Source organism: Balearica regulorum, chromosome 1, assembly GCF_011004875.1.
Source record: "Balearica regulorum gibbericeps isolate bBalReg1 chromosome 1, bBalReg1.pri, whole genome shotgun sequence".
Classification (NCBI taxonomy): Eukaryota; Metazoa; Chordata; class Aves; order Gruiformes; family Gruidae; genus Balearica; species Balearica regulorum.
In genome coordinates this window covers 77,841,682-77,853,883 of record NC_046184.1, presented here as the reverse complement: position 1 = coordinate 77,853,883, position 12,202 = coordinate 77,841,682, and the positions used below count along the sequence as shown (strand labels likewise).

The following is a 12,202-nucleotide window of genomic DNA, read 5'->3' as shown; positions in this document are numbered from 1 at the left end:
TTCCTCCAAGGAAAATAAACACACAAGGACAGACAAGTAGCAAGCGCTTATGACTTCCAGGGCAGCTTTGAGTGAATAAAGAATGAGGAACAACAACAAACATTTACTAAATAACTGTGTATAATTAAAGTTGAAGCAGTAAATACATGGCCCATCACAATTTGATGTTGAGTGTACTAGCAGGAGAAAAAAAAAAGTCTTGAAGATCTCTTTTAAAGCATTATTATGAAGCACTGTCTAATACAGCAGATGGAAGAGGTTCTTAGATGGACAGATACAGTGACTCTGGTGTATCCAGTGTGTCTGTTAACACATCTATTTCACAGTTTGTTGGTTTGATTTCAATGTTTTCATTAATTACTTTTATATCTTGGTATTTCCCCCATCCCAAAACTGGTGCTTGAGTGAGAAACATCCTAGTGGGTTAGCAGGTAGTAGCTTTTAAATCACAAGAATGTAAATCTTATTCCCTTGTTTATGGATTTGGGTCTTATGTTGCAGGGTTAGTTTTGAAAAAGGTAAAAGGTAATTATTATCCTGTGCATAACTAGCTTCAAGAAGAAAAATTACTATGGGTAAAATTCTCCTAGCACTACAGTCAGAAGTCAAATTACCATGGATTTCACTGCCCTAGTCAATCATACCTCGCTAGAGGATTGGTTTTGCTGAAGTTCATATGTTCACATGGATGACACCCTGTTTATGGCTCAAATTCAGGAAGGTACATATGTATAACCTGAGTTCATAATTTTCCTGAAAAATCATCATCTAGGCTCACTAAAGTATGAGGTACAAAAAGTGTGCACAATACAACATAATCTTAGACTTCATTAGGATGAGCAGTGTTAAATACTGCTATTATTTTCTTATTGTATACATCTCTAGTTCAGGATTGTGATTATTAATGCTATTTTAATAAGCACATTGATGCCAAAAATAAGCCAAAGGGAAAAAGTATGCAATGTGTAAAGAGGTTCTTTTATATCATAAATATGCCTGCATGTCTTATATGTTGCCATAACATTTTAAAAATAAGTAACTGTAAACATTAAATGATCCAATATTCAAATACGCCATGTAACCATCGCTTCTCTCCATGTCACAACAGAAAGTCAGGTGATAAATGCAGTTAACATTTACATCAACAGTTTCCTTTCTGCCTTTTATTAGTTTTTATACAGTAACCCATATCTCTTCAGAGTTGCACGCCCTTTCCAGGGCAGACTAGAAAAATGATTATGTGTGGCTATGCAACACTTCAGGTTATTCAGAAAACAAAACAGCTTATCACTGAAATAAAGTACAGATCTGTTACAGCCACAGTTAGGCTTTAGATTATAACATATTGCTATAGTTATATTTTAAAGCAATACTACACTCATATATTTGACTCATAATTCATCTGCAGAAAAGCACTGAGTTCACATATTACTATTCAGCCGCTTTTCAGGATGAAGGCTGAAAGCATCAACATGATTCCTATGCATCACCTTGAGGAGTACAGTAAGAAAAATGTGGTAAGGGGTCTAGTAAGCATGAAGCCGTAGTATTTTTCCAAACATACCTGCTAACTGGATGATGCCATGTCTCGCAACATCATAGTAAGGGTGATTGATATTTAACTCAGGATCCTCAAGTGGTGGAGACATATATGTTTCTTCCTGTTCTGACTGTGTATCTTCTGCTTCGTCTTTCTGCAGTTCTAAAGGAGCAAGCAAGAATGCTTAAGTGCTAATGACCAAAGAAAAACTTGTGCCTGTGATACATTATCGAAGGGTTGAATTTTAGCCCAGTTTGACAAAAACATAGGTCTTTATCACCATTTGTTGCAGTTTCAGATCAGTTTCTTGTTCTTTACCCTATGTCACATGTGGGAAAAGCAACCCTTTAATATCTCAAAGCTACCTTCACATCCTCCTTAAGATTACTTTCTACTGTGATGCTCACAAAAATCTTGACAATGACTGGACAGCTGGCAAGCTGTGACCTTGCTATTCACGACTGCTGGTATTGTGTCATCATTTCCTACACTTGACAATCTGCTTGTTGTATCCATCTACGGCTGCTTGTCTTTTACTTCAAGGCTGTCCAAACGGGGAAGTCAAAGTTTCAGTACACTAACGTGTTCACTGACAGCTACTGCACTATAAGACCCTGCGGGAACGCTCTCTGAGGGCAGACTTAGTACTTTGCATAAAGATAGCAAAGTGCAAGCAAATCTCCACCTCCCCTCCGCCAAAATCCACTGTTTCCTTGAAATCTTTTAATCTTCTGAAGTTGCAATAGGCAAGGCAGCCGAACGTCCGTCTAGCATATATTCCACCTAGAGGCCAAGCAAAGGTGTAAAAGTCTGCTCAAATCTTGGTGAAATCAATGGGCATCCTTCCCCAAACTTCATTACATTCTGGACTAAATTTTCAAGTTAAAATCTACTCTACATTGACATTAGCAATACAAGGTCAATCAATCTTGTTCCAGAGATTTTTGGTTTTGTTTTCATTTTTTTCCCAGGTTTTTTCCAAACTGTTGTAAGGTTCAGAAAGAGCTGATCCTAAGTACATACCCAAAAGAAGACAGATTCTGGGATAATTACTGTCACAAACGTTTCTATGCCATTCACATGAATAGTTTTCTACAAACTGATGGGAATAACATTATATTGACACATTAACACACAAGCGTCTTGGTAGCTTAAAACAAGAAAAGGTACATGTAAAGAGAAAAATGAACGTTCTGATAAGGTGCACCACCCGCTGTACTTCATCCATTTCTTTCATCATGCAAGTTTTAATAAGGCAGAATTAACGGTTTTATCTATAACATTATTAGTGCAACTTTAAAAAGTATTTCAAGAATGTTTTGCCTTCTGATCATCTGCATATTTCCTATGACTTGACCACCATGCAAGAAACACTAGGGCAGAGAGAATATATTAAGTGTAGATTTCAGCCAGATTTATATGCCAGTAGCTAATAAGTGCTAGAGAAAGACTCCTACTAAATATTTTGGAATGCTTTCCACTCACAGTTTCCCAATCTCTTTCTATCCTATAAACAACCACGTGAAAGCTTTATTGTCTCATTTTTAACACGATTTGTACCAAAAATGCATTTCACAAGAATGAAAAATGCCACTAGTGGCTGGGTTTCTCAAAGACAAAGCGGAGTCAGGAATGTATGTACTACTTTTACATTTCTTTATGTCTGTATTCACATTAAAGTCTCCTCAGAAAATAAATCAGCAGTCCTATAGGAAAAAAAAAATCTGCTTTTAGAATTATACCATTAGAGTCCTCCTCAGACACAGAAAAAAGTTAAAATTCTTATCAGCTCCAAAACGTGTATTTTTCTATCCTTTAAAAGTGTAACATATACGAAAAGCTACACTAACCTTAATTAGAAAAGTATTCTTACACTTTAAAGAATGTTTTTGTCACAAGACCCAGGAATAATAATACAAACATAAAAATTTCACAATTCTTTTCCCTTTTTGTATATCTAAGTCATGTTAAAACTCAGAACAAGGAAAACGCTATTTTGTTTAGTAGGGTTTTTTTTTCACGGCTGAGCACTCTAACCACTTAAAAGTAACAAAAAGTTGCAAAGGAGAGAGAGAAAAAGAAATAGAAAATTCTCGTCTGTGGGGATATGAAGCAGAAGCTGTGAACCATTTACCAGAATCCACTGAATCTTAACAGGCTTTATTAAAAGCTAAATATATATTCAAGTTAAACACAACAGAAACAATCAATATGTTAACTACAGCCTTTGGTACAGAGGGGCAGAGGCTAACTCCTTCTGTAAAAAATTATTTTGTACTATGCATAAAAATTGACACATTTCCAAAAAGCAGGGGTAAGGGTTTGTAAACAAAGTATAGATATCTGGCTTTGAGAAGTAGCAAAGAAGGAGAGAAGCAAAGTAAATACACATGCCAGTTTGTACTGCAGTTATTCACAGAGACTAAAGAAATCCCAGTATCTACTGAAAAGCTAGTTAACCCTAACCTAGTAAGATAATTCTTTCCATATTCTTTTTCTTCCCCACCCCACCCCTTTTTTTTTTTTTTTTTTTCCCCCCCCAAAAAACATGCGAGCAAGAGGACTGGAGCTCAAGAGATGACTGAGCGCAATAAACACAAATAAAAAAGACGATTCATTGTTCCAAACTGCGGAAGACCACAGGTCCATTTTTCTCCTGCAAATGATAGGGGAGTTTATTGCCCTGCTCCATGACCCATAGCAGAGGATCATCTGTTACTACTCGCACCGTTATCACTGTTCAACCCAGGCTGGGAGACAACATGAGGGGCCTGATCCAGGGCTCGCCAAGGTGAGGGGGAAAATTGCTTTCAGTGGATTTTGAATCAGGCCCTAGGAGTAAAAAGCCAGCCAGGTGCTGCAGCTCAAAGTCATGACATGGAGAAATCAGAGCTAAGGTGAGGGACAGGGAAAGGGAGACTGAGGTGGAGGGGGGGAAGGAAAAAAAAAAAAAGCTCTGGAAGGCTCTTGCTTTGCAGTTCAACCTGGCATCCTGAAAAACTCAAGGAAAAAAAAACGTAGCGCTGATATTTCAAAATGATGAGGCCCCTAATGCCATGGTCATATTGCTCAGCTCCACTAACATCTTTGGAGATAACATGCAATACAGCAATCTCTATGCTCATTCAATACTTGTCTCTTTGGAGTAATGACTCCCATTTGTGCCACAATATGTGATGATGGTGATATTCCAATAGCCTAGAATTGCACTAGGAACATCTACCAATAATTCATAAAAGCTGCATGTATTAAACTAACCTTCAACCCTAATGGCTTTAATAGGGTACACATCAGTACAGTGGCTGTAACTCATACTGGATTGCTCCAAGAAGTATTACAAAATGCTGGTGAAGCCTCTCACTTACTGAAGACGGTCTATTAAATCACCTGTGAGGCTACGCAGATGCCATTTGAAGTATAATTAAAAATATTTACCTATTTCAGCTAACTTCTCATAGTCAATCTCAGACATGTTTCCCTTGAGGAACAAGTCTATGCAGATCTTGCTAACTGATTCTTGCAGGATGAAATGGTCCTTGGGTCAACCCTACGAAAATAAACAAAAGTAGCTGTCATCACAACGTGGCGGTTTTTGCACATTGTACAGATATAAAAAGAAAACACACCCCTCCCTCACCCCCCAAACCCTACTGCCGAATTATTGTTGAGGAACCAGCTCATCTGCGTTTGGGCACCGTTTTCGTACAACAAAGTATTATAAAAGTATTTTAAAACAGTAGTAAAAAAAAAAAAGAAAACCTATGTGTAATAACAAGACTTTCAACAAATTGACTTGTTTTTATTTCAGGGGGGTTGTTCTTCAAAATACATACATATTACATATTTTTAATGATAAACATCAGCATTGCAGATGAATTCACATCTAGAAACAACTTAAACCTTATTTTTTTTCTTAATTTTATTTCTCTGATGAAGAAGATTATATATAATCCATACCCTCACACCATAATCACTTCTTCTATAACAGTTTTAAGCTTTATTACAGGAAACAGTCTATACCTCACATTTCACATGAAAGAGCTTCATGAAAATTTCAAGTGAGCATTAACATATAAAAAACCTGAAAAAACAGCAGTTCCTGTGCGTAATCACTGCTTTTTGTCAAATGCTCTGTGGAGTGCTTTGTAAACAGAATACTAACACACCCAAAGTGAGCATCGGGAGCGAAGAATATGATTTAGAAGATCTGCTTTCCCAAGCAGCTGCTCGAAAAGGCAAAATGAGTGCTTCCCTTAAATTAAAATCCAGACTTGGTTGTGGAGGTGAGAAATAAATTGAGCTTTTATAATTCTCCTTTTAATTAAATTTAACACCCCACCCCCATTTCATACCAGTTCAGTTTCATCTAAACACATTAAATAAAAAAAGGCAAATTCATGGGTTGGTTGTTGAGAAAAGGCATGCACAAGGATGTTTTTCTTCTTTGCCAAGAGGTTAGATTTTGTATTGCTACTTCAAAGAACTGAAACTGGGAAATTTTGGACCAAGAAAAGACCAGTTTGCCTGCTTGATGCTGCCCAACCTGCACATCCCAAAGCTTAAGTTGGTTTATTCCAGACCAAGTCTGAAAGTTAGATAAGACCCTTTCTAAAAAAACAACAACCAAAAAAAAACCAACAAAAAAAACAAACAGAGAAGGAATATATAAGGAGTTTTCTAGAAATAAACTGCACATCAACAAAGCTAATAAACATCTGATGCTACATGTGTGAATTAGAGATGGATTCTCACCATGTAATGCAAAGTCTTCATTTGGGTTTAATCCTTGGCATCCTAGTATATTACTACACCTCCCAAGTACTACAGTGAAACAAGTACATTCACCATAACATTCACGATATTTAAAAGAGCTTCTGATGGCTAAGGAAGATTTTCCAGAATTTCACAAAACATTTCACAGATCTGATACTAATGTAACAGTAATTATCACCAAAGGCAACCATGCATTTCCATAACTTGCTGCACTACAGATAAAATATGAACATGGTTCTACCACTTTGAGCATTTTCAAACACTCACCAACTATTTTATAACAATCTTATTTGTTTCTTGTTGAAAATAATTATCTTCATTTACAGGAAACTCTCAATGTACAAGCACATACAAAAGGAAAAGTCCCATTAAGTTCAAAAGAGAAAATTTTGCAATTTCTCACTGAGCAACAATTTTCATAAAAAATGAAAGCAATTCTGGGCCAGATACATTTCATGTTAATTTTACCACACAGCATTCCAAATGATAATTCCATTATTGTTTTTAAACTATGATGCAAACAAAACAGTGATTGATACTCTAACTAGTAATTAATTTGTTTAATATTATTCTGAGTGGTATTTAGACATTTCTAAAATTAACAATTAGCAACTAGTGTGATGATTCATGTTTCATTTAGCAACTAATTTGAGACACATATTGTACATGGTTCGTCTCCTAAGTACTTGGTATATTATCTGATCACGAATACCTGCGATGGTCAGGAGTAAATGGTACATAAGTATCTACGCTGAATAAACAAAAATTTAAAATGTTTTTGAAGCAAAATGTATCTGCAAAGTAAGAAAAGTTGACTTTTCCTACCTTACTGAACAATTTGCTCCCAACTTTTTTCCCTAAACAAAATGTTTACACTTGTATTCACACCTCTTAGCCTCCAACTCCACCAAGTATTTCAAGTTGGCCTTTCAGCTCTTTGCTGAAGCTGGAACCTGACCATAATAAGCTCTTTGTAATGTACCTTTCTGTTATGTTTTTCAATTTAGTTTTCATAGGAGGACCCCACACCAGAGCAGGTAGAGACACCCCAAAGAAGTCTGTAACGCCATGGAGCAGGTTTGCTGACAGGACTTGTGACCCCGTGGGGGATCCATGCTGGAGCAGTCTGCTCCTGAAGGACTGCACCCCATGGAAGTGACCCACGCTGGAGCAGGTTGTGAAGAACCACGGCCCGTGGGAAGGACTCACATTGGAGAAGTTGGTGGAGGACTGTCTCCTGTGGGAGGGACCCCACGCTGGAGCAGGGGCAGAGTGGGAGGAGTCCTCTCCCGAGGAGGAAGGAGCGGCAGGGACAACGTGTGATGAACCGACCACGACCCCCATTCCCCGTCCCCCTGTGCCGCTGGTGGGGAGGACGGAGAGAAATCGGGAGTGGAGTTGAGCCTGGGAAGAAGGAAGGGGTGGGGGGAGGTGTTTTAAGATTTGGGTTCAGTTCTCATTACCCAACTATGATTTGATTGGTAATAAATTAATCTAATTTTCCTGAGCCAAGTCTGTTTTGCCTGTGACAGTAATTGGTGAGTGATCTCTCCCTGCCCTTATTTCGACGCATGGGCCTTTTGTTATATTTTCTGTCCCCTGCCCGGCTGAGGAGGGCAGTGAATGAGTGGCTTTGGGGGGCACTGGGCATCCAGCCAGGGTCAACCCACCACAACTACCACCTGCATTCAGCCAAACTTTCTGAAGAAAGAAAGCCAATGTTCAATATATCTGATCTTCACGCACTTCATCCCAACCAAGTATTTCCCAAAGCTCTTATAAGGAAATGGGGCACTACCTTCCTTCTAACATGTCTTTTTACATAAGGCTTTTCCATCCTATTGAATTTTAACTGTAAATCATAAATAAAATCATAAGTCATAACAAGTCATAAAAACTAGGCTATATCTTTGTGTGTTGGTTTTGTGTGGCAAGGTTTTGGTAGTGGGGGAGGCTACAGGGGTGGCTTCTGTGAGAAGCTGCTAGAAGCTTCCCCCATGTCTGACAGAGCCAATGCCAGCCGGCTCCAAGACGGACCCGCCGCTGGCCAAGGCCAAGCCAATCAGCGCCTCTGTGATAACATATTTAAGAAAGAGAAAAAACAGTTAGAGAGTGCTTTTGCAGCCGGAGAGAGGAGTGAGAAGACGTAAGAAACTCTGCAGACACCCAGGTCAGCGCAGAAGGAGGAGCAGGAGGTGCTCCAGGCGCTGGAGCAGAGATCCCCCTGCAGCCCGTGGTGAAGACCATGGTGAAGCAGGCTGTCCCCCTGCAGCCCATGGAGGGAGGATGAGGGGGTGTAGAGATTCCACCTGCAGCCCGTGGAGGACCCCACGCCAGAGCAGGTGGAGGCACCTGAAGGAGGCTGTGACCCCGTGGGAAGCCCACACTGGAGCAAGCTCCTGGCAGGACCTGTAGACCCATGGGGGGGGGGGGGGGGAGAGAGAGAGAGAGAAAGAGAGAGAGAGAGGAGCCCACGCCGGAGCAGGTTTGCTGGCAGGACTTGTGACCCCGAGGGGGACCCACGCTGGAGCAGGGGAACGATGAGAGGAGTCCTCCCCCTGAGGATGAAGAAGTGGCAGAAACACCACGTGATGAACTGACCGTAACCCCCACTCCCCGTCCCCCTGTGCCGCTGAGGGGGGCGGAGGTTGAAGCCGGGAGTGAAGTTGAGCCCGGGAAGATGGGAGGGGTGGGGGGAGGTGTTTTAAGATTTGGTTTTATTTCTCATTCCTCTATTCTGTTTTGCTTAGTAATAAATAAGATGAATTCCCTCTCTAAGTTCAGTCTGTTTTGCTTGTGATGGTAATTAGAGAATGAACTCTCCCTGTCCTTATCTCGACCCATGGTTTTTTTTAGTTATACCTTTTCTCCCCTGTCTAGAGAAGGATGGGAGTGATAGAGCAGCTCTGGTGGGCACCTGGCCCCCAGCCAGGGTCGACCCACCACACTTTGACACCAGAATGTTCTTCAGATCATGTGAGTAATGAAAGTCTCAATGAACTGATGGAATAGGAAAAAAAGCACCATCTCCTTGAGCCCCCACTTGAAGAAAAAAGAAATATACAATCCTTCTGCTGCATAGCATGGAATAAAAACCAATTTCTCCTTCATACTAATTGCTAACACTATACTTGGAAGCAGCGAGCTCAATCTAAAGAGGACAGATTTAAATCTCTCCCAAAATGTGCCAAAAAACATCTGGCTTTTGAACAGCAAAGTTACTGTACAAGTGAGAGCAACTATGATAGCATTAAAACATTTGCAAATGTTTAACACACAAAGTTACTAGGAAGCTAGAAATAATTTAGATGGAATCAAAGAAGAAGGGAAATGGGGAAGAAACCATCTGCCTGGTTTTCAGCTTAGCATTCCCTTGGGGCAGCAATTAGAAAGTTTCCAGTTACAAGACAAATTTACTGTAGCACCCTCGGAAATTGATTTCCCGTTGACCACAGCATTCTCTGTTCCTAGGAGATAACATAATCTCCTTAATAGCGTTCCATGCCACGTATCACCATTTCTAGTAAACTGTCAGATTTAGTGCCTTCCCCCACCTCGCCCTGCCAAAAAGGTAGTAAAAAAAGCCCCGAAAAGAGCCAAACTGCAAGCCTTTCATTAATAATAGAAATTTTGGAAGTATTTTACAAAATACCACATCCTACATCCCTCCACAGGCAAGGTTATTACTTACTGACACCCCTAAAAGGGCATTACTTTCTGGAAAATAAAGGCAGTCATGCACAGAACTGCTTGATAATGAACTCCCATCTATGGATAGTCCAAACAAAGGCGAGGGATTCCTCCCAACATTTGTCAAGGCGCAGACGTCTTTGATGCCTATTCTTTTTGTTCACTCAGCTGTCAGATATGTTCTTCTTCAAATTTAAATAGTGTGGTTTCTCTTCTTTTTTTTTTTTTTTCTCCTAATGTTCTTGCCTTCCACTGATATTCTTTGTTACTTTTAAAAGGTGTGACACAGCTCACCGTGTAACAGCAGTCTGCAATTTACATTTTGATAGGATGAGAATTCTACACACACCCAGTATTTGCTAAGGGGTATCATCTACAAAACCAGGTAAAGTGGTTTCAGAAGATTATTTTGTTATTTATAATACTGCAGGAACTTTGCTATGGAATTTATAAACACAGCAACACGAGCTGAGTGCATAATGTACTCGCGAAAAGTGTATTCAAAGCATCCTGCTTTTCTTCCCATAAGTTCTCTGCTCTATTTTTCCTTCGTGTGTTTCCTACACAATGGCTACCAAAACCAAAGCCCATGTTCTTCATTAGCAGTTTGTTTCACATATTTGACATCATTTATTTCCATATACTTTATCAATCTACCTTTCTTTGTTAGCAATATGTTGGTGTAAATCAGTAGACCACCCCTAGGAAGCAGACACCCAGAGGACCGACTGCCAGGGAGAGCATCCAGGCTTCTGGTTCTTTGGGCCTCCTTTGTTTTAGGGACTGATGTGGGTCTAGTTCAGCTAATGTCAAAAGCCTGCCTTGCTACCCAGAGGGTCTCTCGCAAACTAGACCGATTTTTGTGACAGAGTAAATAAAATCAAAAGGATTACCGTATTTCCACGTATACAATGCATGGATTAGCTTTTAAAAAGGAAACCAGAGTTCAGCAGCAGAGCAGTTGTACGCCCAAGCAAGTTAATACGAGCAGCGTTCCTTCACCGCTCAGCACCTCTTCACAGAGCCACCTTTTCCTCCAGCAAGCTCCTTGTCCCCGATCCCCCAGCTGCCTCTGCTGCAGCAGCACCAATACCCGGCCAACTCTTCTTGTTCTCCCAGCTTCTGCTCCTGTGCAAAATGTGTGTGTGGGAGCGGGCAACCTGAGGGAATGGAGTACATACTGACTCATTTTAAAATAATGCCAGTACTTTTGAACATTGGAGTTATTTGAGATCTGCATCGCAGGTGAAAATACGGAAAATCCTTTCTTCTTTGGAGTTTCTACAAATTATCACACCATGGAAACTCTAATGTTTCACTTGGCAGCAAGCAGGGGGTTTATTTTTGTGTTTGTTGTTTTGGTTTTTTGTTTGTTTATAATCTACAGCTGGCACACTAACACTTCCCGGCTACCCTCTTTCCTCTCTCACCCTCTACTCTCTCTTGCCTGTCTTCTTTCTTTGTCTCAGGCAGCTGTTTATACTGTAGATGTAACCAAACGATTCGCAGAGTTTTACATATAGGACCCAGACTCCCCCAAACTATTGGAGGCATTTGGTATAGTATTTCCCTGGAGGGGAACCAAACACAAAATCATCACTTTTCCTGCAAGAGCTGGTGTTTTGTTTGCCTTCCTAGCATCGTGACAGTGGGCAACAACACTGCTACCGCTGCACGTAGGGAGGAGATGCGGTAGAGTTCTGCTTGCTGCTCTACCTTCACCCAACACCAAGCATGAAGGAAGAGGGAGCCTATAACCTACAGCCACACCCTCTGTTGTATCTGACAGCTGCTTACATCTTTTGGAGAATATTGTGGTGCAGGGATAGGACTCCTCACACTCTGACCCTGCTCCAGCGTGGGGTCCCTCCCATGGGAGACAGTCCTTCACCAACTTCTCCAACGTGAGTCTTTCCCACAGGCTGCAGCTCTTCATGACCTGCTCCAGCGTGGGTCTCTTTCATGGTGTGCGGTCCTTCAGGAGCAGACTGCTCCAGCGTGGGTCCCCCACAGGGTCACAAGTCCTGTCAGCAAACCCGCTCCAGCGTGGGCTCCTCTCTGCATGGGGCCACAGGTCCTGCCGGGAGCCTGCGCCAGTGCGAGCTTCCCATGGGGTCACAGACTCCTTTGGGGCGTCCTCCACAGGCTGCAGGTGGATACCTGCTCCACCATCAACCTTCGTGTGCTCCAGGGGGACAA

At 41.0% G+C, this 12,202-nt stretch overlaps 1 protein-coding gene across 4 annotated transcripts in view; it reads right to left on the bottom strand.

The window, feature by feature from the left end:
- ARHGAP8 (Rho GTPase activating protein 8) overlaps positions 1–12,202 on the bottom strand; it is an 86,670-nt gene that overhangs the window by 56,529 nt on the left and 17,939 nt on the right. For 2 of the 4 annotated variants that reach the window (XM_075760077.1, XM_075760088.1), the window contains 2 exons: positions 4,976–5,087; positions 1,565–1,702 (listed from right to left, as the gene is read on the bottom strand). In XM_075760077.1, coding sequence (XP_075616192.1) covers positions 1,565–1,702; positions 4,976–5,012 — 175 coding nt within the window. In that variant the 5' untranslated portion in view covers positions 5,013–5,087. The remainder of the gene's footprint in view (positions 1–1,564; positions 1,703–4,975; positions 5,088–12,202) is intronic. The other 2 variants (XM_075760097.1, XM_075760106.1) reach the window with 1 other exon arrangement.